This window comes from Verticillium dahliae, genomic scaffold (assembly GCF_000150675.1).
Source record: "Verticillium dahliae VdLs.17 supercont1.1 genomic scaffold, whole genome shotgun sequence".
Classification (NCBI taxonomy): domain Eukaryota; kingdom Fungi; phylum Ascomycota; class Sordariomycetes; order Glomerellales; family Plectosphaerellaceae; genus Verticillium; species Verticillium dahliae.
Window position 1 is genome coordinate 1,240,857 of NW_009276921.1, and position 25,683 is coordinate 1,266,539.

The 25,683-nt window shown below is 57.8% G+C and overlaps 7 protein-coding genes across 7 annotated transcripts; 3 read left to right on the top strand and 4 right to left on the bottom strand.

Moving 5' to 3' along the window:
* Positions 1-34: 34 nt before the first annotated feature.
* On the top strand, positions 35-3,513 carry VDAG_00372 (eukaryotic translation initiation factor 5B; the record flags this gene model as incomplete). The annotated part of the gene is made up of 5 exons (XM_009651749.1): positions 35-106; positions 169-480; positions 587-1,090; positions 1,164-3,132; positions 3,257-3,513. 5 exons carry the CDS (start codon positions 35-37, stop codon positions 3,511-3,513), a joined length of 3,114 nt encoding a protein of 1,037 aa, XP_009650044.1.
* Positions 3,514-4,507: 994 nt separating this feature from the next.
* VDAG_00373 (TPR repeat-containing protein) lies at positions 4,508-6,297 on the top strand (the record flags this gene model as incomplete). The annotated part of the gene is made up of 2 exons (XM_009651750.1): positions 4,508-4,512; positions 4,569-6,297. 2 exons carry the CDS (start codon positions 4,508-4,510, stop codon positions 6,295-6,297), a joined length of 1,734 nt encoding a protein of 577 aa, XP_009650045.1.
* Positions 6,298-6,376: 79 nt separating this feature from the next.
* On the bottom strand, positions 6,377-7,753 carry VDAG_00374 (uncharacterized protein; the record flags this gene model as incomplete). The annotated part of the gene is made up of 1 exon (XM_009651751.1): positions 6,377-7,753. One exon carries the CDS (start codon positions 7,751-7,753, stop codon positions 6,377-6,379), a length of 1,377 nt encoding a protein of 458 aa, XP_009650046.1.
* Positions 7,754-8,513: 760 nt separating this feature from the next.
* Positions 8,514-11,062, bottom strand: VDAG_00375 (heat shock protein Hsp88; the record flags this gene model as incomplete). Its single annotated transcript, XM_009651752.1, has 5 exons — positions 8,514-8,804; positions 8,870-9,199; positions 9,418-10,818; positions 10,932-10,993; positions 11,032-11,062. The coding sequence occupies 5 exons, from the start codon at positions 11,060-11,062 to the stop codon at positions 8,514-8,516; spliced, it is 2,115 nt and encodes a 704-aa protein (XP_009650047.1).
* Positions 11,063-12,627: 1,565 nt separating this feature from the next.
* VDAG_00376 (chitin synthase D) lies at positions 12,628-14,842 on the bottom strand (the record flags this gene model as incomplete). Its single annotated transcript, XM_009651753.1, has 3 exons — positions 12,628-14,521; positions 14,583-14,749; positions 14,804-14,842. 3 exons carry the CDS (start codon positions 14,840-14,842, stop codon positions 12,628-12,630), a joined length of 2,100 nt encoding a protein of 699 aa, XP_009650048.1.
* Positions 14,843-17,156: 2,314 nt separating this feature from the next.
* VDAG_00377 (nonsense-mediated mRNA decay protein) lies at positions 17,157-20,512 on the bottom strand (the record flags this gene model as incomplete). Its single annotated transcript, XM_009651754.1, has 3 exons — positions 17,157-20,305; positions 20,391-20,435; positions 20,494-20,512. 3 exons carry the CDS (start codon positions 20,510-20,512, stop codon positions 17,157-17,159), a joined length of 3,213 nt encoding a protein of 1,070 aa, XP_009650049.1.
* Positions 20,513-22,143: 1,631 nt separating this feature from the next.
* Positions 22,144-24,926, top strand: VDAG_00378 (nitrate reductase; the record flags this gene model as incomplete). The annotated part of the gene is made up of 2 exons (XM_009651755.1): positions 22,144-23,971; positions 24,022-24,926. 2 exons carry the CDS (start codon positions 22,144-22,146, stop codon positions 24,924-24,926), a joined length of 2,733 nt encoding a protein of 910 aa, XP_009650050.1.
* Between the last annotated feature and the right edge of the window lie 757 nt (positions 24,927-25,683).

Genomic DNA, 25,683 nt, shown 5'->3' on the forward strand with positions numbered 1-25,683 from the left:
TCCCTGCCCTGATTCAGCAACGAAACCGGCCAACATGGCGCCGAAGAAGAAGGGAAACAAGAAGGGCGGCGATGACGACTGGGAGGCCGAGCTGGGCGAGTCCATCGTGCCACCGGCGAGGCCCCCGCCACCGATGCCGCCGCTGCTGGCGACGCCGCCGCCGCCGAGGAGGAGGAGGCCGGCGGCCTGATGGCGACGCTGCGCAAGAACAGGGAGAAGCGCAAGAAGAAGGGCCTTCAGGACGAGGAGGAGGCGCCCGAGGCCGCCGCCCCCGTCGAGGCCACGGCCGAGGACGAGTGGGCGCTGCCCGAGAAGAAGGGCAAGGGCGGCAAGGGCAAGCAGGCCGACAAGTCTGCGGCGGCGGCGGGCGATGCTGGCGCCGGGGACGGCGCTGACGGCGCTGAGCCCGGTCGTGTGCTGACCAAGGCGGAGAAGGAGAAGATCAAGAAGGAGAAGGAGAAGCAGCGCAAGAAGGAGATGGTGAGCTCACCCCCTCCCCCTTCTTTTCCTCTGCCGACGGCGGCGGTGTCCGTTCGTCGTCCACGACGGGGGCAGGACATGGAATGCTGACACGTGACGTTGGCAGGCTGCGAAGAAGAAGGCTTCTGGCGGTGCCGCCAAGGCCGCGGAGCCCGCCAAGGCTGCTGAGAAGAAGGATACGTCGGCCGCTGCTACTGCTGCCGCCGCTCCCGCTGCCGCCGACGGCAAGAAGAAGAAGATCCCCGCCCACCTCGCCCTCATCCAGAAGCAGCAGGAGGAGCTGCGCCGCAAGGCCGAGGAGGCTGAGCGCATCAAGGAGGAGGAGAAGCGCAGGGCGGAGGAGGACGCCCGCCGCACCGAGGAGGAGATCAAGGCCCGCGAGGAAGCCCGCCTCCTCAAGAAGCAGAGGGAGAAGGAGAAGATCGAGCAGCTCAAGAAGGAGGGCAAATACATGACCAAGGCCCAGAAGGAGGAAAAGGCCCGCAACGAGCGCAAGCTTCAGCAGATGATTGCTGCTGGTATCAAGGTCGGCCCTGCCGATGAGGAGGGCGAGACGGAGAAGAAGAAGCCCGCCGACAGGAAGAAGGGCGGCCGCAAGGCTGCTGAGAAGGTAGGGGCGCTCGCTTTTTGCCGATCATGTGGTACCCGAGAACCAACCCATGTGCTGACGTGACGTGTTCTAGGTCGATGAGGAGAAGGTGCTCGCCGAGGCTGCCGCCCGTGCGAAGGAGCAGGCTGAGAAGCTCCTCAAGGAGGCCGAGGAGGAGGCCCGCCGAAAAGCCGCAGAGGAGGAGGCCAAGGCGGCCAAGAAGCCCGAGAGCGACGTTGAGGAAGACTGGGAGGCCGCAGCTGACTCTGACGACGTCAAGGACAGCTGGGATGCCGACAGCGACGACGAGGCCAAGGCCAAGGCCGACAAGGCGCTTCCCTCTAGGCCAAAGGAAAAGGAAGACGATTCAGAAGAAGAGGAAGACTCCGAGTCCGAATCCGAGTCGGAAGACGAGGAGGCCACCACGAGGGCCCTGCAGGAAGCACAGCGCAAGAGGGAGGCGGCCGAGCGTCGTGAGAAGGCCCACCAGGCCGCCCTCGCCGCCCGGTCCAAGGACAACCTCCGGTCGCCCATTTGCTGTATTCTCGGTCACGTCGATACCGGAAAGACGAAGCTTCTCGACAAGATCCGACAGACCAACGTCCAGGAGGGCGAGGCTGGCGGTATCACCCAGCAGATCGGTGCCACATACTTCCCCGTCGAGGCCATCAGGCAAAAGACGGCCGTTGTCAACCCCGACGGCGCTTTCGAGTTCAAGGTCCCTGGTCTTTTGATCATCGACACGCCCGGTCACGAGTCCTTCTCCAACCTCCGATCTCGTGGCTCGTCCCTGTGCAACATTGCCATTCTCGTTGTCGACATCATGCACGGTCTCGAGCAGCAGACGCTCGAGTCGATGAAGCTCCTCCGCGACAGGAAGACGCCTTTCGTCGTTGCCCTCAACAAGATCGATCGTCTTTACGGCTGGAAGAAGGTCGACAACAACGGTTTCCAGGAGAGTCTGGCGCTGCAGCCCAAGGGCGTGCAGAACGAGTTCAAGAACCGTCTCGAGCAGACCAAGGTCCTCTTCGCCGAGCAGGGATTCAACGCCGAACTGTACTACGAGAACAAGTCGATGGCCAAGAACGTCTCCCTCATCCCCACGTCGGCGCACACGGGCGAGGGTATCCCCGACATGCTGAAGCTCATTGTGCAGCTGACGCAGGAGCGCATGGTCGGCTCGCTCATGTACCTCGCCGAGGTGCAGGCCACCGTTCTCGAGGTCAAGGCGATCGAGGGTTTCGGCATGACCATCGACGTTGTCGTCACAAACGGTATCCTGCGCGAGGGCGACAAGATTGTGCTGTGCGGTGTCGAGGGCGCCATCGTCACCAACATTCGTGCGCTGCTGACGCCGGCGCCGATGAAGGAGCTGCGTCTCAAGTCGGCGTACGTGCACAACAAGGAGGTCAAGGCGGCGCTGGGTGTCAAGATCAGCGCGCCGGGTCTCGAGGGCGCCATTGCCGGCTCCCGCCTGCTCGTGGTCGGCCCCGACGACGACGAGGACGACCTCTGCGACGAGGTCGAGGCCGATCTCGCCGTGCTGTTCAACCGCGTGGAGAAGACGGGTCGCGGTGTCAGCGTGCAGGCCTCGACGCTGGGTTCGCTCGAGGCCCTGCTCGACTTCCTCAAGGACTGCAAGATTCCCGTGGCCAACGTGGGTATCGGCCCAGTGTACAAGCGCGACGTCATGCAGTCGGGCATCATGCTGGAGAAGGCGCCGGACTACGCCGTCATGCTCTGCTTCGACGTCAAGGTCGACAAGGAGGCGCAGGCCTACGCCGAGGACGTGGGTGTCAAGATTTTCACGGCCGACATCATCTACCACCTGTTCGACTCGTTCACGAAGCACATGGACGAGCTCCTGGAGAAGAAGAAGGAGGAGTCCAAGATGCTGGCTGTCTTCCCCTGCGTCCTCAACACGGTGGCTGTGTTCAACAAGACGAACCCGATCGTTGTCGGCGTCGACGTTGTGGATGGGCCAGCTCAAGATCACACGCCCATTGCCGCCGTCAAGACGAACCCGGTGACGGGTGTCAAGGAGTCATCAACCTCGGCAGAGTGTATGTTTTTTTTTTCCTTTTCCCCCGATTTCCCTTCCCCCTCCCCCCCTTTCCCCCCCCTCTTTTTCCCCTCTCCCTCTTCTGCTTCTGGCCCCCTCTCCTCCCTGTGTACTCCTGCTGACAGCATGTACCAGTACCTCGATCGAGCGCGACCACAAGCAGATTCCCGTGTGCAAGAAGGGCCAGCCGTCGGTGGCAGTCAAGATCGAAATGGGCGGACACCAGCCAACGTACGGACGACAGCTCGAGGAGCCGGATGCGCTGTACAGTCTCATCTCGCGCAAGAGCATCGACACGCTCAAGGAGTTTTACCGCAAGGATGTGTCGAACGACGAGTGGCAGCTCATCATCAAGCTCAAGCCTCTGTTCGACATTCACTGATTTAGGTGTGAGTAATGGGGCGAAGTCTCGGGGCGCGGGCATCGGCACGGTCACGGTCACGGTCACGGTCATGGATACGGTTACGAGTGATACGAGATGGCACAGGAGGGGGATGGATGGGTGGACGGGTCCGGTTCGGAGATGGGACGTTCGTTGTACGAAGACGAAGTAGGCAGGTTGGAGGCCTAAAAGTAACATGATGCATTTCTTCTCCTCTTCATCAAGTTTTGGTCTGGGATTTCGGTGGTTCGCAAGCCTTTTCAGGCTGTAATATTTCACACTAAGCTTTGCGGCAGGACCGAATCAATTGGCGTCAAATGTCGGATTCTACCCTAGAGGCCTTGACGGGTAGATGTTGTTGAGCCCCTCTTTTACCAACTGCGTTTCTCCTACCAAATCCTATCCCTAACCTCAGACGAAGCCATGGCTTCGTCAGCGGAAAACGGGAGGGCTGATGTCCACGGCACCTCAGTCATCGATGGTCAATGAGCGTGCCATCTCGGGTTATGTGTCCGTATGTGGGTAGTCATCGGACGGTGAGCGTTCGGAGACATCGTGGACGATGGGTCGTTGGCCTCCGGTGCGATCGGAGCATGGGGTGTACCCCGCGCTTTCGGCATTTGATGACCACGCCACTCGGCCTCTGCTCAGCGGCGCTTGTGCTGCCGCTGTGCGCTGACCGTTTCTTACGGGGCCAAACGTAGTGATTATGACATGACTGGAGACCAGAAGGTCCTAAGCCCGAGGAAGGCAAGCCCGAGGAAGGCAAGTCCAAGGAGGCAAGCCCAGGGCAGGCGCAGGGCGTGACGCATGACGCATGATGCGTGAGGTGTGGGGAGAAGGCGTGATCCACGGGGTCTGTCTTCGTACCTGCCTAGGCCGATATAGAGCACTAGAGCACAGCGCCGGCACCCGTCGTACCTGCCCCCTCCGTGCCTTGGTCATGACATGCCGTTGATTGCCTCGCTCAGGGCCAACCTCTAAACTAATCATCATGGCGTGAGCATTGTCATCTGTGAGCGATTCACTCATGCACTCATGCTAATTCATCCCAGGAATCAACCCCTCGAGAGCAAAAGCGTGGCCAAGGTCGAGACGGAGGCCTACCCCTACGACCTGGGCAGTTACTCGCGCAAGGTCACGACCACTTCAGACGCTGCCCAGACGTGGTTCGACCGGGGACTCGTTTGGTCCTATGCCTTTAACCACGAGGAGGCCGCACGATGCTTCGCCAGGGCTGCCGAGCACGACCCTCAGTGCGCCATGGCTCACTGGGGCCTCGCCTACGCTGTCGGGCCCAACTACAACAAGACCTGGGCTCGCTATGACGCCCAAGACTTCAAGGCCAGTGCTGAGAGAGGTCGTGAGGCTCTGGCTCGCGCGACGGAGCTCATAGAGCAGGCATCGCCTGTTGAGCAGGCTCTCATTCGGGCTCTCGTCACCAGATTCCCCTCGGCGAATGCCCCCTCAGACGAGACCCCGGCCACCCTCGACCGTGCCTACGCAGACGCCATGAAGGCCGTACACGACGACTTTCCATCCGACCTCGAAGTCAAGGCTCTCTACCCTGAGTCTCTCATGTGCATCCGCCCCCGCCAGCTGTGGAACCTCGACACCGGTGCCCCGACGACCCAGGAGACCGTCAATGCCCGTCATGCCATCGAGGCTGGCTTCGCTCTGCCGGGTGGCCACACCCATGCTGCTCTGAACCACCTTTACATCCATCTCATGGAAATGTCCCAGACCGTTGCCCTGGCCCTCCCCGCCGCCGACCGCCTGCGCGACCTCGTTCCCGATGGCTCACATTTACAACACATGGCCACCCACATTGACGCTGCCGTCGGTGACTACCGTCACAGCATCGAATCGAACCGCCGCGCGGCCCGGTCCGACGACATCTACTTTGAGCGCGACTCGGCGAGCGTGCTGTACCAGGCCTATCGCACGCATAACCTCTCGGCCTTGGTGTACGCCGCCATGATGTCCGGCAGGTCCGAGGTCGCCATCTCAGCGGCACACCACATTAGACAGGTGTTGACGCCAAAATTGCTGGCCGTGAGGTCACCGCCCATGGTGGATTGGGTCGAGTTCCAGGGCGGCATTCTCGTGCACGCCCTGATACGGTTCGGGCGGTGGGAGGAACTGCTGGAGGTCGAGCCACCAGCGGATGCGAGCCTCTGGAGCATCACGACGGCCGTTACTTTCTATGGGCGAGCCATAGCGCTTGGCGTCTTGGGGCGGAAGGAGGAGGCACGGGCGGAAAGGGACAAATTCGAACAAGCGCGGGCTGCTGTGCCTAGGGAACGTCGATGGGGTGTCACGGCTGTGGCCAAGGAGGTGCTTGAGGTGGCGTTTCTCATGTGCGAAGGTGAACTTGTCTATCGCGAGGGAGAGCATGACCGAGCCTTTGACCTCCTTCGCCAGGCCGCCACACTCGAAGATCATCTTCCCTATAGCGACCCGCCGCTCTGGATGCAGCCGGTCAGGCACGCTCTGGGCGCTCTGTTGCTCGAGCAGGGCCGTTCCGAAGAGGCCGAGGTGGTATACCGGCAGGACTTGGGCCTCAGTAAGGACCTGTCTCGGCGAAAGGCCAGGCTCGGTAACGTTTGGGGGTTGCACGGGCTGCATGAATCTCTCGTTCGCAACGGCAAGGAGGACGAGGCGTGGGCACTCAGTCTGCAAAAGGACGTTGTTACAGCATCTGCCGATATTCGTGTCGCGGCATCCTGTTTCTGCCGGGTGTCTGCGGTGGGGAAGCAGACGAACGGTGTATGCTGTGCCTAGCTGAAGCTGTCATGAGGCACGAGAATCACAAGAGGCTGGAATTATGTTGACAGTCCATCACAGCAAACCCGAGATCGTCTCAGTAAAATGTATATTTGTACGACTCGTGGTATCTGAACCCCTGGCATTCATCGTCATACTCCTCGGTGCAAAACCTCCTACCATGAGCATATGCGACCTGAGTACTGGGGCCGTAGCCCACAAGCTGCATCAGTTCCTCGGCCACTAGCCGGTCCCAAGGCACGTCGTATCCCAGCCACGAGCCGAGCATGTCGGTCCGCACGATGACAGTCCAGCAGTAGTTGAGATATCTCCGCAGCTCCTCCCTATTCGCCTTGTGGAACGGATCGTGGGCCACGGGCAGACGCCGCAGGGGCACATAGCCGGCAAAGTCCATGACCTCGGTCGCCAGCTCGGTCGGCAGCCCGAGCCGGCAGAGGCACCACCGCACGCGGAGCACGTCCGGGACCGACGGCTGGTGCGGCACGGGGCCCTCGAGATGGATAAAGTCCCCGAACGGCAGGACACCGTACGGGAAGCGCGCCCGCTCGCGGCTCGGGTACTGGTCCGTCAGGTGCGCCGCCGGCGCGGGACCGTAGCCGTACCGCGCGTAGACGCCGCGCGGGACGCCGAAGAAGTGCTGGTGCGGCAGCGCCGCCGCCGTGGCCGCGGGGTCCGTGAGGCAGCACTCGCGCAGCGTGTGCTGGTAGCAGCGCGTGTCGCGGTAGTCGAGCGGGGGCCCGCCGTCGTGCAGCGGCGGGAAACACAGCAGCAGGTTCAGGCACAGGTAGGCCTTGAGCGCCAGCTTGGGCACGAACCCCCAGCCGCACGCGTTCTGGTCGCCGTGCGCGTCGTAGTGCCGTTCCCACCCCTGGACCCAGGCGGCGCGCGCGCGCGGGCCGCCGTCGCGGCTGATGCGCCGCGGCGTGGCCATCTCGCCGTGCAGCAGCAGCAGCTTGAAGAGCTCGAGGCTGACGAAGGCGCCGGGGCCGCTGCGCCAGGCCTCGCGCCCGTCAACGGCCCCGTCGCCAGACTCGCCGCGGCCGAGGAAGAAGGCCCCGGCGCGCCTGAAGCGGGACGGCACCGTCGTCCAGTCCAGGCCCGGCTCGTCGCCGTACCAGTCGATCTCGGCGCAGCCGTGGAGCGAGTGCTTGATGCGCTCGACCGTCTCGTCTGTCAGGAGGATGGCGTCCGGGGGCACGTCGGACTGTGTGTCTGTCGAGATGTCCGCGTCCGGCGATGGCTGCGGCTCGTCGCCGAACTTGCGCAGCTCGACTCGCCTGTGCGCCGTCACGTTGCTGCAGAAGGCGTTGATGAAGTACTGGATTTCCTTGCCCTGGTGCTGCTTGAAGCGCGGGAACAGGTTCGTGTGCTCCACGCCGCGGTGGGCTGCGACGTGCTTAAAGTTGGATGCCAGGACGTTCCACGGAAGGTTGTGAGCTTGGTGGCAGGCCATGATGGGTGTAGCGGTTGTCACCGGCAGACTGGCCTGTTTCCCCGTTATGTCTGTCAGTTGTCAAGATATGCTAGATCACCAGGAGCTGCTCTCCTTTCTTCTGATTAGGCTGTAGGGCTGGACAGACAGATCTGTGCTCAGAACACGTTAACACCCCTCTTCGGCTCTTGGGGTGCCGGAATACGAAAACCTCGGATGCAGAGTCAGTGAGATGGCAACCCATGATAATTCAGTACTTCAACCACACGCCTACGAACACTCTGTTCTGCCTCATTGAGCGCATGCTGCCTCACGTGTCTGACTGGGCTCCAAACTTCACACCGATAAGGGGCAAAAGACAGCTCACGCGCCATGTCAGTACAGTCAATGCTCATCATGTTCATTCCCTGACCACCCAACCTAACTAAGGTCCCACTGAGTGTGGCCTGATGCCCTTTCGTCCTGAATCATCAAAAGAATAACGCAAGTGGAGAAAAATCAACAACAAAACACAATACCCCTCAGGCTCGGTCTAGTCTATCAATCATTACTTTTGCTGTCCCAGTCTCGGTCGTAACAACGGGAGTAAGTAGAGTTATGATGCCTCGCCGGGCCCTCTGCCATGATGCTCTTCCGCCTCGCCGGGCCCCCCATCCCCTGAAAGGGTCTCATCGTCGTCGTAAAGAGTCCGGCCCCCTTCCGTCAGGAAGAGCGGGGCAGGATAGTAGGAATGGGGAAGGAAGGGGGGGGGGGGAGAGGAGAGAATCGGACAAGGCTCGTCTTACTTGGAGGCCTCGCCAGTCTCGTCGACATCGGGTTTCGCCTCGCCCGCAGCGTCGGTCATCTCCTCGTCCTTGCCGCCGTTGGCGGCCTTCTCGGCCTTGCGAGCCTCCTCTTCGGCAGCACGCTTGGCCTCCTTCTCGGCATCAATCTTGGCCTGGACGGCCTGGCGCTCAGCCTCAACCTTCTCGAAGTGGCGCTGCATGATGGGTCCGGCCATGGCGCGGAGCTCGTCAATCTTGGCAATGTACACGGCCTTGGTCGTGTCGTCGCCCTCATCGTAGAGCCAGTCCTGGAATCACAGCGTTAGCGGCACAGTCTCATGCGTCTGGTGAATGGCAAATCGTGTTCGCTTACCTCGCTAGCCTCAAGCTTCTCCTTTATCTTGGTCTTCTCCTCCTCAGTGGCAAGCTCGGCGTACTGGTCATCGAGCTTGTTGCGGAGGTCGTAGATGTACGTCTCGAGCTCGTTCTTCTTCTCCTCCGTGTCGGCCACCAGCTTGTCCTCCATGACCATGGCGTTCTCCTTCTCGAAGAGCGCAATCTTGGTGGACTCGGGAAGCGAGGCGGTGCCGGTGGAAATAGGGAGGTCACCCTTGCGGACCTGCTTCTTGACCTTGCGGGTCTTCTTGGGCGCGTCATCTTTGTTGTCCGTCTCCATGGCCTTATCGGAAAAAGTCTTGGTTAGCTTCGAAAAGAATCGGTCTGCGCGCTCTGAAATGGACTGGAGGACAACGTTGGCAAATCATTCTCTTCACAGAGGACGAGCTTTCCCCGCCATTTACGCGCGCGCGCGCGTGTAATGGCGATTTGCACACTTGTGCCACGGGGAAAAAAAAAAGCCATCGCTGAAAGGGGCAGAAGTGGCAGGTGGGGTCGGGGTGTTGTTGGAACATGTGGACTTACATCAGGATCCTTCTTCTCGCCATCCTTGGGCTCCTCCTTGATCTCCTCCTCGACCTCCTGGTCCTCGACGTAGTAGCCGCTCTCGACATTGAGGACACCGTGAATGTTGACACGGGCCTTGAGCTTGCAGATCATAAAGTCGTCCTTGCCGTCGGCCTGGACGCCCTTGACGGAGAAGCGGCCGATCCATGGGTTGATCTTGCCGGGCAGCAGCTCGGGCTTGACGTATCTGGCCTCGAGATCGAAGGGCTGTTTCCGGTAGAAAGTCAGGATCTTGGTCGAGGGCAGAACGTTGCCCCTGTTGAAGACTGTCAGGCTCGTCTCCTCGTCAGGAATGTCGGCAGCCTTCTCCCAGGCGAACTCGACGGGGTAGCTCATGATGTCCTGGACAGTGAAGTCACGGACACGGAAGACGGGGGACAGAATGGCGCAGCTGAAAGCGCAACCACGGGCGACGGCCTCGTCCTGGTTGAGGGTGAAGGACAGGGTCTTGCCGAAGAATTCCTGGATCCTCTCCTTGAGGGCGGGCACACGGGAACCGCCGCCGAGGATCTCAATCACGTCAATGTCATCCTTGGTCAGCTTGGCGTCGGCAAGGGCCTGCTCAAGAGGAACGTGGACACGGGCCAGAAGAGGCTCAACCATGGCCTCGAACTCCTGACGTGTGATCATAGCGGACACGTCAATGTCGTTCATGAGGGACTCGACGTTGACAGGGGACTGCTGGTTCGCCGACAGAATCTTCTTGCACTTCTCGGCAGCGGCAACGGTGCGAGCGTAGGCCCTGGGGTGGGTGTTGATGTCGCAGCCGTACTTGCCCTTGAACTCCTTCTGCAGGTGGTCGACAATAGCCTTGTCAAAGTCGCGGCCGCCAAAGTGGCGGTCGTAGGTGGTCGCCTTGACGGCGAGCTCGCCCTTCTTGAACTCGATGATGGAGCAGGTGTAGTTGCTGTGGCCAATGTCGATGAAGGCGACGCGGCGGGGGGCCTCCTCGGGCGCGGGGAGGTCGAGCTTGGTGATACCCCAGCCGAGAGCGGCAGCGGTTGTGTCGTTCATGAGGCGGAGAAGCTTGAGGCCGGCAATCTCGGCAGCGGTGGTCTGCTTGATCTTGCTCAGGTACATGCCGATGAGCTGGGTGTTGGTGAACTTCTCCTTCTTTCCGAGGTAGTTGACCTCGGCGCCGACCTGGCCGTTCATGTCGACGAGGGGAGCGGTGATGTGCGTCTGCTCGATCTGGGTATCGGGGTCGTTGAAGCTGCGGCCGGCGAGGCGCTTCAGGGAGCCGACAGTATTCTTGAGGTTGGACATTTCTTGCGTCTTGGCAGTCTCGCCGAGGTAGCGCGACTTGGGGCCGAAGCCGACGAGGGAAGGGGTGGCACGGTTGGAGACCTCATTGCAAATCTGTATAGGTAAGAGGCAGCATGTCAGCCATCTGCCATCTTGGTCGCAAGATGTGGGTTCGAGATGGGAGGGGACCGGCCAGAGAAGCAGGGAGGGGCGGAGGGGCTACTCACAACGTCAACGCCACGGTTGCGGGCGACAGCAATGACCGTCTTGAGGGTTCCGAAATCGACACCTGATGAGGAGGAAGGGATCGTCAGTGATCGGTTTTACGAGCGGTTGCCGTTTGGTGAAGGGGTAACATGCGAGCAAAGATTCAGGTTCCGGAAAGCCAGAGCCTTACGCCTTGCGCGCAAACAGGAGGGGGTGGGGGGAGGTGGAAGCAGCAGGAATAGGGAACAACATACCAACGACACTCATGGTGGCGGTAGCAGTCGGGTTCTGCGTATGTGAAGTGGATGGAAGGAAGTGACGATACTCTCTCAGGCTTTCAGTAGCAGCCAAAAGACGAGACGATGTTGTGGTAGGAAGGGGATGGGCGGGGGTAAGTGTTGTTCGCAGAGGGGGGGTATGGATGCGGGGTGGGTGGGCTGGGGGGGGGGGTCTCTTTGGGGGGGTGAGGGAAAAGCGTTGGAGTGGCCGATTAGATAAAGGCTGCAGCGGCAACAGGTGAAGAAAAAAGTTCAGGAGCCAGGCAGAGAGAGAGAGGCAGGGCCGGGCGTGCGCTACGAGGCTAAGGTGCCTGATTTGACGACGTTTGATAATGGGTGTGGGCGGGCAAAAAAAAAAAAGCCAGCACCACCCAGACGTTTGTGAGGCAAGCAGTGTGCAATCCCTCTTTCTCCCACCCCCCTCCCCCTCCCGATGGAGGGGTTGCTGCTGGTCTGTCCTAGTGGCTACTTGGTCGATACTTTGCGCCCCAGGCGGTGACAGGCGCGAGGCGGGCACACCAGGGGGTCCGACGGCGTCATTTCAGTGGATGAACTGCCCCTCGCAGCCCCCGTCCTGCTGCCGCCCGCAAGTACCCATCGCGTACCCCCTTGGAACCTGCCCCGCCAACGACAGACTTGTCCATCCTCTCATCGAACAGGAAAGAACTTTCTCGACGACTCGCGAAATTCCTGCTTGTTTCCAAAACACCTCCCCCAACCAGCCAGTGATTGATGATCAAGCCATCCGTACACAGTGCTCGACTCCTCAGCTTCTTTCCCAGCGTCATAATATTAGCTGACCTTTACGTCAACCGCACCAACCCATTACAGGTAGCTACTCGACCCTGTCTCGGCGCTCAAGGGGCTTCGTCCTCACCGTCAGTCTCTTCCATAGGTTGTTTCGTAGGGCAGCTCGCGACATGCGCATTACCCCACCATCACCCCTCATTCGCAAGGATCTCATACAATGCCCCACGCTCGTTGACCATCGTAAATACAGTGCACACATGTTCTGCTTCAACCTCGCACAGTGCTGTCGCCTGCTGGTCTTGGCGGCTTGGAAATCTTACGTCCAAGCCTCACTCCTGCCTGCGTGTTCATGACTTTGATCACTACCCCGTGGCATGGGCCATTGTCGTGAGCCCCGAAAATGGAGACATCATCTCCAAATAGAATACATCGTCAGGCAGGCATCGGTCGAGCCAGGAATTTTTGCACGAAAAAAAAAATCTACGTCAAATCCACAGTCCGTCGCCATCCCTTGGCTCTATTTGACGTATCGGATCAGGTGAAATATCATCGGCCTGACACATCATACCGTCCGCTGCGCCGCTCCCATATCTACTTCTTCAAGTCCCCGGCGTGTCAACAGATTCCCTGTCGCCAAACTACGCGGGGCCTGCGCTTTCCCGGGCACAGTCCCGCGAGGGTAGGCCCTCTACACGATTCGAGCTGGCCGTAAAATGGTATATGACTGGCTCTGCTGTGCGAGTTCAAACTTCTTCCGGTCCTCATCGTCCATGATGCTTTCCAATCGACGTGGGGGAACCCCGTAGTTGCCGTACGTCTGACTGTAGAGAGTGCTGTCGAAGCTTTCACGAGGATCAGGCGCCCAGCGGGTGCCAGGCTCCGACGCCTCTCCACTCCCGCCTGCTGCGATGCTGTCGAGAGACTCGTCGCCGTGCGTGAAGAAGCCTCCATGCAGCTGATTCCGCGCTGTGAAGCGGCCGTCGATCTTATCCGGCGGCCGTACCACGCTGGTCTTTCTGCCGAGGCCGCCGCCTTGGTTACCCTTGTTGAGGCTCCTTCTCCGGGCTGCAGCGGCGCGCACAAACATTTCCGGAACGATATTCAGGTCGTCGCCCGCCTTCTCTGCCTGTTCGATGGCTTCCTGGGCTGTCGCGCCCGAACTCGCTTCTGCAGCGTCCGCTCGAGGACCACCCCACGTCCTCTGCCCTGCCGTGAAGATACCGTACACCATGTAGAACCAGTTGAAGAAGGGGTTGACGACGAACATCACCGGATACAGCCAAACCTTGAACCGCTTGAGCTTGGCTCCAAAGTATATCATCAGAAGCCAGTTCAGCCCCAGGGAAACGGCAATGAACCCGACAGGCAGCTGATCAACCTTTTTCGACGTCGTAATGATGGCGAGAACCATGATAAAGAACAGGAGAGCCGTTGTGCGGATTGTGTTCTGCATAAAGCGAACGAAAATTAGGACCGGATACCGTTTCCAAAGCCGCCAGTCCGTGAGCATGCACGCTTCGTTGGTGATGAAACCCAGAAACCACCTTCGGCGCTGTTTGATGAGGGACTTGGTCGTTTGCGCAGCCTCTGTCTTGCAGAAGGCGGATGTGCACATTTGGATCTGGTACCGCTTCTTTGCTCCGATCATGAACAAATGCGTCAGCCAACGATCTTCTCCCAAGTGGCATTTGGCGAAGTCGAAGAGGTCGTCGCACTGCTCGGCCTTGTCTGCGAAATAGTACTTCGCCATCCTACGGAATGCAGAGAACCGGAGCATTGTCAGAGCACCTGGCAGGCAGGTGACAGAGCCACATCCTGACTCGACAGTGCGCTCAAAAAGCTGTCCGTGGACGTATTCCATGTCTTGAAGAATCGTTATGAGGCTGTGCTTCCTGGTGGTGGATGTGATGACTCCAGTCATGGCCAGCATGTCTCGTCGGTTACCTGGGCTCAGCTCCATGTCATAGACGAAATTCTGCAGACAATGCCGATCCAAGATGCAGTCCGAGTCGATGAAAAGAATGAAAAGGTTGTCGTTACGCTGGAGGTAGTGCCGATAGACCTTATCGATGAGCTCGAACGTGGCCTTCTGACAGTGTCTTTTGCCGCCATGCGGGAATCTGGAGACTGTTATACGTGCCTCTTTGTAAGTGACATCGATACTCTTGGGGTAAGACTCAAGGGTCAAGGAGATGCCTAGACTCTCAATGGTCCTTAGGTAGAGTTCATCCTCCTGGTCGCCATCGAAAGACAAGAAGACATGAATACATGACGGTGGATAGTCGCAGTCCACAACTGAATCGACAGCCTTGACGAGGATATCCGGTTCCTCCTTGTAGCATGGCATGACAATGACAACTTTAGGTGCAGACACTTCATCGAGGACCTGCTTGATTCTTTTGGTGCGGCCGAGTTGATTGGTGACCAGCTGGTAGATGCAAAATAGCCAGGGAACTGTTAGAAGACCAGCAAAACACCAAAATCCGAACCATTGCAGAACCTCGACCATGCCAGGCGGCCAGACTTCGACGACGGCAGCGGGAAGCGGCAGGGTGACAACCATAATTGGAAGGAAGATGGACCTTGATCTCATTTAGCAGTTGTGTCGGGCACCTGGGCGCATTGAAAATGTGACTGTCCTACCTCAGTGCTGTGAAAAGTAAGGCAACGACGACGGAAAGCACTCTGATGGTCCAGTGTTCCGCTTTGACGAAGACCTTCCAGAGGCAATAGAGAAATGCTGCGATCCAAAGAAACCACTCCAGCACAGCAGCAAGCATCACAACCCCCACAATGGAGGTATATACGATCTGGGCGCGTTAGCAGTCTGGCGAAGAATGCTGAAGGTATGGTCTGGATCCTACATCTTGCACTGGCCAATCGTCCCTCTCATCGTCAGACATGATGCACTGAGACTCAACACAAGTAGGTAGACACTGATGCAGGAGCCGCTAGATATACCGAACTGGAGAAGAAGAGAGAAAAAAAACCCATTGATGACGCTCTCACAGGCAAGGCTGAGAGCAGAGTCGCTCCGATGGCCGAAAAGTCGCGGTGAGAAGTGACGGGTAATCGCAGTTGCCCCTGTAATCCGGCCGGGTAAGTGCAGCACGGATGCTGGTGTTGTGCTATCTTTATAAAGCTAATCTCGTGGTTGGTTCACTTGGGCTGATCGGGACTCGAGAATGATCCCTTTGTGCAAACGTATTCACCTACGTCTTACTCCCAGGGTGTGGAATCCAATGGTTTTGGTGAATTGTTTGCCTGTTGACTGAGGTAGGAACAGGAAGACGTGGCAGCTTATCTGCAACGCGTCAACGCCCAGATCCTGTGACCATCTACAGGCACAGAATATCACGAATGCAATGAGACGAGTTCGGAAAGAGATGGGTCCTTCTGTTATCGTCCCACTGTAGCCACAGTGTGACAGGGACAACGATCAGCTGCTCAAGGCTGCGGCGAACGAAGGCAGATATGTCAACGAGACAACGAGAGTATGCTGGCAGTGTTCAACCCACCTCGGAGGCCGAAGGCCACTCCTTGCCTGACCTCATGAAATATGTGCGGAGACGTCTTCATCGTCAACACTTACCTAGGGACGCAATATGGGCCGTGGGTAAGAATGCCCCGTCCAACATCGTGTAGCATAGCGGGCCCCTACATCGCGCCTTCTGTCTCACTGGGCCCAGTGGCTGAGCAGTCAAGTGGTTTGTGGTTGTGCCTGACCATTTTACATTGCAAAAGACGGCCGTGGTTCCGATCAAGTGGCGCTCAGGTCTATTTGGCTCCAGGGGAAGACGGAGCCTGCCCACTTGTTGCCTCGTTCCGACGATACACCCCGCCGTTCACATACATCCGTGGTCGTGAGTAACTCCACCGACATAGCAAGGGCCACCGAGTCACGTTTGGCCATTGGAACCTGCCTACAGCCCCGGCAAGCTCGGTCATGGGCAGGCTCTTGGGTGTAGCTCTTGCCGAATAAGTCTGGCCAACGCTGCGTCCACTTAAGCGATCTCGATCCTTCACAGAACCAGCAAACTCGGGCGGTCTAGGAAAAAAGCAGACCATCACAACAAGGTCACATCAAACTGTCCCGCCGACACAGGTTCTCTAAGGATCGCAGAGATCTTTGTTCGCTGTTGCCAGAACTAACGCATGTAAATGGAATGCTTGCCCGAGGCTCAACAATCTTGCTCTCTAGCTATGTGCTTCCAATCCAGAGTGGCATCGGCTCCTGTTTTGGACATGCGTCCGACCTCGTCAGTACATACCAGGTTTCGTCAGGGCGCGTCACGTTCCAGCTGCCGTCATCTCGTGAGACCTTGGGCCACAGCACCGCGTGCGTGGGGCTTTGTGACTGTAGCCGTTGCTGTTGTTTCTTCCTGGTGCGCGCTACTGTCGACGTTTCGGCGCATTCCGACGTAGCCCCATGGCGACGTAGTAGTATCTTGACTAGAAGTTGGTGCGGCATACGCTGTTGGTTTGTCAATGCGTGACAACATTAGTAGTTGACCTTCCAGCTCTGTGGTTATGCTGAGAGTCTCCGGACTGCTGGCGCCACCTCCAGGCGCAAGCCTTTTCTCGGTAACCCGAAGATACCGCAGCCGTAGTGCTGTTGTGTTTGACTACTGTCTATGTGAGTGATGAGGACCGGATCTGATCTTGTGCGTGTCAAGTCCTATTGTGAAGGCGGGCAGTGCCCCTCTTGGTTAGCAAATCTAAGTTCTTCCTAGGATTGACATCGACGTTGACGCATGCAGGCGGCGTTATGGCGCGGCGCAAGTCGTCCGTTCGACGTGCTACGCTTGCTGGACATATCGTCGATCAAGGATGCAGCGACTTGCTGGTCCCTGTCCTCGATGCTGGTGCGGCCACGACAAAAGGGAGTAGATTTGGGCGCTTTCGCGAAGTGCTGGCTGCGCTTTCTGGAGGAGTCGTACCAGTCGACATCACTTAGCTGGAGTTTGCGCGATCGTTGGCCGATCCGCTCTTTGCCTCGTTCCACGCGGTTGTGGTGATGGCTGCTGGGCTTGTCGGTTCCTAGTCGATTGTGAATAACTTGGTTTCATGGCGGAATATGGTTCGAGTTCACCATCTTGTTCTTCATTTTCGCGGAGATCGTAGTTGAGCACCAGGTTTTTGATGCGTTGTTGCTCCTCCCTCTCGACTTGCTGTTGGTTCTTCATCGCCACGGCGAAGTTAGAGTCGGACGGCACTTCAACAGTACGTGTCTGGAAATATAGTCAGTAAGAAGAAAGAAAACGTCGACGCGGAGGCGAATGCGAGACCGACCTGTTGGCGGTTGCCCTTCTTCGTGAGCAGGGAGAATGCCATCGTGGGTCCTGGTCCAGAGGTGGCTGGCTCTATGGGCTCGGCTCCAGAAGAAGCCTCCTTGGTCTTGCCACGAACCGGGAGTGGAACATCGAAAAGCGGCTTTCGCTCAAATTTGCGCGACTCGAGACTTTCGGCCATCATCTTTGCATACTCGCGTTCAAAATCGGCCTCGGCTTCTGGGTCGATCTGCTGTTCTTGGCGCGTGACAACGATAGCCTCATCTTCTGACACAGAAAGCGAGTCCATGGCTGACCCGTGGTTGTCCTCGTCATCAATGTCATCTTCAGAGCCAGACTCATCCTCGTCGCCGTCCGCCTCAGCCTCGGGTAGGTCTGGATCGCCATCCTCGTCATCATCCGAGGAGACAGAGGACGCATCGTCGACTTCCGCAGCCTCGGCAGCCTTGTCAGCACCCGACATCCGTTGGTCATTGGCGACTGCCTGTTGGAAAGCCTTGACAGCTTCATCGTAGCTGGTGGCCAGTTGCCAGTTGGGCCGCGTCAGTGCAAAGACATCAGTAACTATGAACTCGATATCCATCGGCAGGGGTTGCTTGGTGTAGATGTAGTACTGGAAGAAGTACAGAAAGTGGTCCAATTTCTTGCCGGCAGCACCCTTGGTGAAGTAGACTCCACAGGTCTCCAGGATGATCGCCACAAGTCGGATGCGGAAGAAATCGTCGGAAGGATCGAACGCGTTGAACCGGCCAGGGTGAGGCACACCCCCGTGACCAAAGGTCACGATCTTGTACATGGCGTCGAAAATGACAGGGTGCTCGACCATTCGGTAGTTGTAGAGCTCACCCAAGTACTTCGCCTCGGCGATGCGTCGCTGATAATATTTGTAGTCATTAAGTTCAAGACCGAAGCATATGGATTCGATGAGGTTGTCAATGACCTTGACTGCAAAGGCTGGATGGTAGCGATAGAGGGCTCCCATGAGGATGGCCAGCAAGTGAATGTTGCCATACTTGACCTTGCCGGGCTTCGAAAATACCTTCTCGAGGATGGTGACGACCTCCGTTTCTTCCCAGTGAAGTCTGCGAATCTGCTTCAGAATCTTACTGAAGTTGCGCTTAGTCATGTCCATGTAAATCAGCTTGCGGATGAACAGCTCCATAGGGTCACGCTCCTTCTGCTCGATGGCTGGGCGTTCAGGCGGATCAACATAGTAAACGGCATTCTCGATCAACATGCGCTCGGCTTGGCCGATGTGCTGGACTGACTTCTTTCGCTGGAGGGTCTCGAGAAAAGTTGCCATGCGAGGCGACGTTTCAGGGTTTCGCAGGAGGTAACGCCCACAATTCTCCAGAAGATTGCAGATAATCTCAATGTTCATCTTTGAGAAGTCATCCATACTGACCTTCAGGCAATGGAACACGACATGCTCAGGAACAATGCCGAACTTGGTTAGCTCAGCCAAATACCGAATGTTGCCCAAGCGGACTTGACCAAGAAAGTCCTTCTCCTTGCGCCTCTGCAGGCTGCGGAACTCAGCATCAAGGTAGTCCACAAGTCCCTTGGGGACATCTGGCATGTACTGGCCAAGTGTCGCAGCCAGGCGTGCCCAGCAGGGGAGCAGGTCTCCTCGGCCTTTGGGCACCTCGGTGAGAGCCTTGATCAGCCTGTTCCGCGAGGCCTTGGAGTTGAGGAAGCAAAAGTCAATCGCTGTTTCATCGATGGCATCCTTTGTCGTTAGTTCTGGCAGTCGGGCTAGCACTGCATCGACCTGAGCTCCAATGGTCTTGTTCGCGATGGCCATCGACTGGTCATCGGCGGCATCGGTCGGCTTTGGCGCTTCGACATCCGCGGCGTCAATCTTCTTTCCGACCTGCTCATCGTTCTCGGGCTTTTTCTTCTTGCCGTCCTCGAGAAGCATCCCAGGCACCTTGCCTTTCAGATCCACAAGATTCTCGTAGAAGCGTCGCTCCTCTTCGTCTTCCCAGATGCCAGCACCATCGCCCAAGCCGCGGAGGTACTCTCCCGCTTTGACCAGACCAATGGAGCCGTTCGCGGCTCCAGCATCTTCGTGGTCCTTGAGGTCAGGCATTTCGGCCCCGATGACATCTGCGATAGCTTGCGCATTAGCAACGAGTCTTTCTTGCGACTTGACTTGCTTTTCGTAGTTGGATTGTCGGTCCTCAAACACCTCCCCCGACTTGACATAAGCCTCGGCGTTGCGGCGCGCCTGCGAATGGATAGCCTTTTGGTCGCGTAGAACATGGTTCTTGACGTCGTCGAAGTAACGTTTGAGGATGCTCTTGAACTTCTCCTGGAGCTCGGGTGGAGTGAATGGGCTGTCGTCGCTGTCGGTCGTAGGGCCATCAGCACCATCGGTTTCTCCCGAGAACTCATGCGCAGGCCGTGTGGCACCATCTTCCTCCACAGTCTTCCGTCCCTCGGCGGCTGCAGGTCGGACGCCGAGAATATCCCAGCTGAAGGCTTTGACGAAGATGACAAGCAGCGGCAAGTTGGCGTGTTCCCGATCGTGGCCCAGCAGATCCTTCAGCACCTCCAAGGGAAACGGCTCCGCGGCCCCGCCTTTGCTGGAACTCGTTTTCAACTTGAGGTCCGTGACCTTGCCTGTTGCACCCTTTGTAGCATCGTCCGGTCGCGTGATGTCATCGAGGGTTTTCAAAACCCCGACAAGCCATAGTTCGGATACAATTCGCAGGAGCACGCGTTGGCGGCTGATGCGCTCCTTTTCCTCCTTTTCGCGAACCTCCGGAGGCAGAGTCTTGAGGATGCTCTTGTCGGGTGTTGCCATGCCCTTGCCGAGTAGCCATCCTAGGTGTTCCGTGAACTCGCTGGCGCCGAATCGCTGATGAAGCGCGCTAACAATTTCCACTCCGGCGTCAACCTCGCCGGGTGATTTGAGTCGACATAGTCCTTCGTAACAGGCCGAAATGATCTCAGACAGGTACTTGTGAAGGCTGAGGGTCCGGATCTCTTGGATGAACGTGTTGAGGGTGGCGGCAGAGATGGCGGTTCGAAGCCTCTTGATGAAGGCAGTGTTCTTCTTGAGCGAAGAGTCTAGAGACTTGTTGACGGTAAAAACATCTAGAGGACGCAAGTCAGAGGGAGCTGCGTGAGTGTTCCGAGGGATGAAAGTACGGACCCGTCTCGCCAGCCCAGGCGCGTTCGTTCAGGGAGCGCAGTTGGCCTGTACTCGGAGTTAGGATACATTGTTTTGGGGGGTAACGTAGGCTCTCAGAGCTCACGCTTCCTTGCGCGATCCATGACAGATCGCGGATTGTTGAGTGTGAATGTTATCTCGACCTGTTGGTGCTACATTGGTCGGTGGGAGAGCTGCTATGGTATAGACGGCCCTAGGTAAACGTATTGCGCATCGGCGAGCACCGGCATCGGTGGATCGAGAAGAGGTTTTCTGGGGTTGGATGCGTGCGCGCGCAAGATTCCTGAGTGTTTGGCTAGCACCAGAGTCTCGGCCAGAGGAAGTTGGCACGAAAGTTATCGGCAAGACGTGGTGGTCATGAAGGCTCCTCCACTGCGGGACGTTAGGTTCCCTCATATTCGCAGTGGAGCACACAGTCTTGTCACCTTGAAGGGGTGACGCACCGTTTTAGCCGCTCCGCTGTGGGAATGTTAAGCGCAGCCGCGTGAATGCTGCGTCTAGCCCTGGAGCCGGTCGCTGACTAAGACGGCCATGGGCGGAGAACGGAAGAACGTTGTGGCGGCGGCTCCCCAGCGGGTCCACCTTTCCGGGTGCTCCACTCGACCCTGAAACTCGAACTGATAACGAAGGACGCTATTCCCGTTGCGTTCGGTCTATTATGACCTTACCATGACCTCCAGCCAATTCAAATCTGTCACCGATATCATTGATAGCGAATACTCTGTGCAGGCTGCCCTGGGGCAGCACAAGGCAGCTGAAGCCCGGGTTTCTGCAAGCCATGGGTACTTCTCCTGATGTGCGAGCCTGGTTCCTCCTGGCTATCAGGCGTGACTTTCTCACTAGATGCGGGTGTCTATCGTAACCCCAAGAAGGCAATAACATGGAATCCAAAAGCGAACGATACCTAGTCATAAGATGGCTTTTCCGAAGACGACAAGAAGTCTCTCTTGAACTCCGATTGTTAGCTTCGTCAGTTGGTTCCTTTGTGTTACAGGCACATGGGGAAGATGGTCTGTCGAAGATGTCGTCCAAACAGCTGGTCAACATTTCCGCTGACAAGATGACATATTCACGCAAGGTCGCAGTACCGATGGGATCGCCACAAGACTACAAGACGAGAGGCCATTCGACATGAGTCTGGAAGGCTTCTGCAAGCCCGTGGTAGTGCTCAACGTCGCTCGAATTTGGCGCATCTCCGGGTTGACTCCTTATCTTCGACCATCGACCCAATCACGCACACCCCATAAGAGATCCGCCACGCGCACATTGATAAGGGCCTCCCTTCGAGGTGGACCAAACATCGGGTCGGTATTGCCGTGTCTTTATGATACAGACATGGCTTAGACTGGTCCGTTGACGTGCTGGCCTGCCGGAGATCTCTCTGCCGTGGATCGCGCCCGTCGAGCTCCAGCTAGTGCTAATCGGTGGTGCGATCTGAGGGTTCCCCCCAAAGGAAGTACGGAGTAGAGTTGCTGCACCGCCATGCCTGCATTCCCACCCACCTCCGGCACCATGCCACGCTCCATAATCCCCGGAGAAACAGAATGCTTTACACATTGCTCTTGCTGATGTAGATTCGACGCGGGATCCCATATTACTACCGAACCCAGCCCTACTTGATCCAATCTTACAACCAACTTCTTCTTATTGTTCCTTCGTTCTCCATCATTTCCACTGTGTGTTACCCTCCCACACTGGTCTCAGAGATCAAACACACACTGGGCTTGTCGACAACATGGAGATCCTCACACCGACCCCTGCCTTGCCCTTCCGGGACCAATTACCGGAATCCCTCCCGAGCGACACATTCACTATCAAGCCCGATTTCAAGCTGCCCCCAAGTCCCGCAGACACCATCAAGGAAGACCGCAGTGCAAGCGTCGATGGTGAAGCTGGCGAGTCCAGTTCATTATGTCTCTTTGAAGAGCTCGATGCCGAGAGGCCCCGCGTGTACCCCCTACCTCCCACGCCAACAGTCAACCAAGTCCTGCCACAAGACTTGAAGACACCAGACAGCCACGTTACAAGAGACCCGAGGCTCATCCGGCTAACGGGTGTCCACCCGTTCAACGTCGAAGCGCCTCTTAGTGATCTCTACGACCAAGGCTTCCTTACGAACAAGGACCTACACTACGTCCGAAACCATGGCGCTGTCCCGAAGGTCGAGGACCAGGATTTGCTTGACTGGGAATTCACCGTGGAAGGCATGGTCGAGAAGCCGATCTCGATGACTCTGAGAGACCTCATCACCGAGTATGAGCAGATCACTTACCCCGTCACCCTCGTTTGTGCTGGCAACAGGCGAAAGGAGCAGAACGTTGTCCGCAAGACAAAAGGCTTCTCTTGGGGCGCTGCTGGCCTGTCAACCGCGCTCTGGACCGGTGTGTCCCTCGGCGACCTTCTGGCTCGTGCTATGCCCAAGAGGGGCGCTCGCTATGTATCCTTTGAGGGAGCCGACAAGCTGCCCAATGGATACTATGGTACTAGCATCAAACTCAACTGGGCCATGGATCCCAACCGCGGCGTCACTGTCTGCTACCGCATGAACGGCGAGCTCCTCCACCCTGACCACGGCAGGCCAGTACGAATCATCATTCCTGGACAGATTGGCGGACGCAGCGTCAAGTGGTTGAAGAAGATCATCGTCTCCAAGGAGCCAAGCGATAACTGGTATCACATCTACGACAACCGCGTTCTTCCTACAATGATCTCGCCCGACGCCAGTGCCGATCTGCCCGACACTTGGAAGGACGAGCGTTACGCCATTTACGACCTCAACGCCAACAGCGCCACCTGCTACCCAGCCCATGACGAAAGGGTCTCCCTTGTCGACGGCCCCGAGTCTTATAAAGTCCGAGGCTACGCCTACGGTGGAGGTGGTCGCAGGATCACTCGTGTGGAGGTTACGCTGGACAAGGGAAAATCGTGGACCCTCGCCAACATTAGCTACCCGGAAGACGAGTACCGACTTGCCCCCGACGGTGACATGTTGTACGGTGGCCGTATGGACATGGCCTGGCGAGAATCGAGCTTCTGCTGGTGCTTCTGGGATCTGGACATCCCAATGTCTCAGATTGCTGCCGCCGACGACGTCATGGTCCGTTGCATGGACGAAGGCATGATGGTTCAGCCCAGAGACATGTACTGGAGCGTTCTCGGCATGATGAACAACCCCTGGTTCCGAGTAGTCATTCACAAGGAGGGCCATGAGTTGCGATTTGAGCACCCTACACTGCCTGCACTCATGGCTGGTGGCTGGATGGAGCGCATCAAAAAGGCCGGCGGCAACCTGTCCAACGGCTTCTGGGGAGAAAAGATCGAGGGCGAATCTGAGGAGACTGTGGCGGTCGAGCCTGTCCAGGAAATCTGCATGACAAAGGAAGGTGTCAAGCGCGCCATTACGATAGAGGAGCTTCGCCAGCACGCTGGCGAGGAGGCGCCATGGTTTGTAGTGAATGGAGAAGTGTATGATGGAACCGGCTACCTCGACGGCCATCCAGGAGGCGCAGCATCCATTTTCGGCGCTGCCGGACAGGATGCATCGGAGGAGTTCCTGGCCATTCGTAAGACTCAGTCAGTCTGACCTGGCGTGCTCGAGCTAACGGTCTCACAGACAGCGAAAACGCAAAGAAGATGATGCCTGAATACCACATTGGCACCCTCGACGAAGCCGGCCGCAAGGCACTTGCCTCTGGTGAAGAGCAATCGGAGACGGACGCAAAGCGCGAAGTATTCCTCCAGAATAAGACGTGGACCAAGGCGATCCTTTCGGCCAAGACGCCTGTCTCTTCGGACAGCAAGATCTTCACCTTTGACCTCGAGCACCCCGATCAGACTATTGGCCTCCCCGTAGGCCAGCATCTCATGGTGCGACTTCGGGACCCGGCGACGAGAGAGGCTATCATCCGTGCATACACCCCCATGTCGCAGGGCACAGACAAGGGCAAGCTGGACGTTCTCATCAAGATCTACCGTGATACGCCAGAGGCAAAAGGCGGACGCATGACGCAGGCGCTCGACTCGATCCCCATTGGGCACTTTGTCGACTTCAAGGGACCAGTCGGCAAGTTTACGTATCACGGAAGCGGTCTCTGCACGATTTCCGGCAAACAGCGCACGGTCAAGCGGTTCATCATGGTCTGTGCCGGCTCCGGCATCACGCCCATCTACCAGGTTCTGCGAGCAGTCATCCAGGACGAGGAGGATCCTACCAAGTGCCTCGTGCTCGATGGCAACAGGGTCGAGGAGGACATCCTCTGCCGCAAGGAGCTTGACGCCATGGCCCTGTTGGCGCCAGGCAGATGCACGCTACGTCACACTCTCACCAGGGGAAGCGATTCATGGACGGGTCTTAGGGGCCGCATGGACGCAGCCTTCTTCGAGAACGAACTGGGAGCGGGCGGCAGTGCCTGTGGGGAGGAGATGGTTCTGATCTGCGGGCCGGAGGCCTTTGAGAAGAGCGCCAAGACGAGTCTTCTGGGCCTCGGGTGGAAGGAGGACGATTTGCTGTTCTTCTGAACGGGCGGCAACTGGAGGGGTGATTCGGCTTTCGGATCCCCGGGCTTTGTGTGTTGGGCGTTGGGCTAAATCTGGGAACCACCGGTTTCCGGGGTGTCTGAGGGCTCCCGGGCTATGGCTGGGAACATTTTGGGGGAGGGCAAACAGGACCGGCGTTCTTGGGATGATTGCGTCACTCAAAATATTTGTGTATCTCCGGATAGGAGACCTGGGTTGGCATACATGTACGCAGCGATAGATGAAATGGGAGCATTGTGATTCGTGACTCTCGTCTTGCGGCTGTGATCCAGGCTTGGAGGGTCCGTCGTTCGAGAATCGGTAGCCGCTTTGGGGGTCCCTGTCAGGGGTGAGCTGCCTTATCTGCGGGTCACCCGTCAGAATGTGCATCTCCGCGGAGTGAGGCGCCATCACGGTGGGATGCGGGCGCACGATTGAGATAGGAGATGTCGACACGGCCCTTTATCGCTGGCGGTTATCTGGGACCGGCGCCTTGAAGGAGATGTTCAATTTCACACGACGATGATCTCCCTTGAGGGCATATGATACGAAACGTATCGTTCCTGTGGGCGCTCGCTGGTCACTCAAGCCCAAGACCCCCCCCCCCCCCGCTACGAACTTAGTTTACCGACTAACCGACGAGTTGCACACCGAGGCCACGTCTAATGCTGGCTTGGACTTGGCAAAAGCTTCTTTCCAAGGTTGCCATGGCGAGGTGATTCGTTGCAGCAGTCCTTAAAACTAGAGAGCACACTTAAGA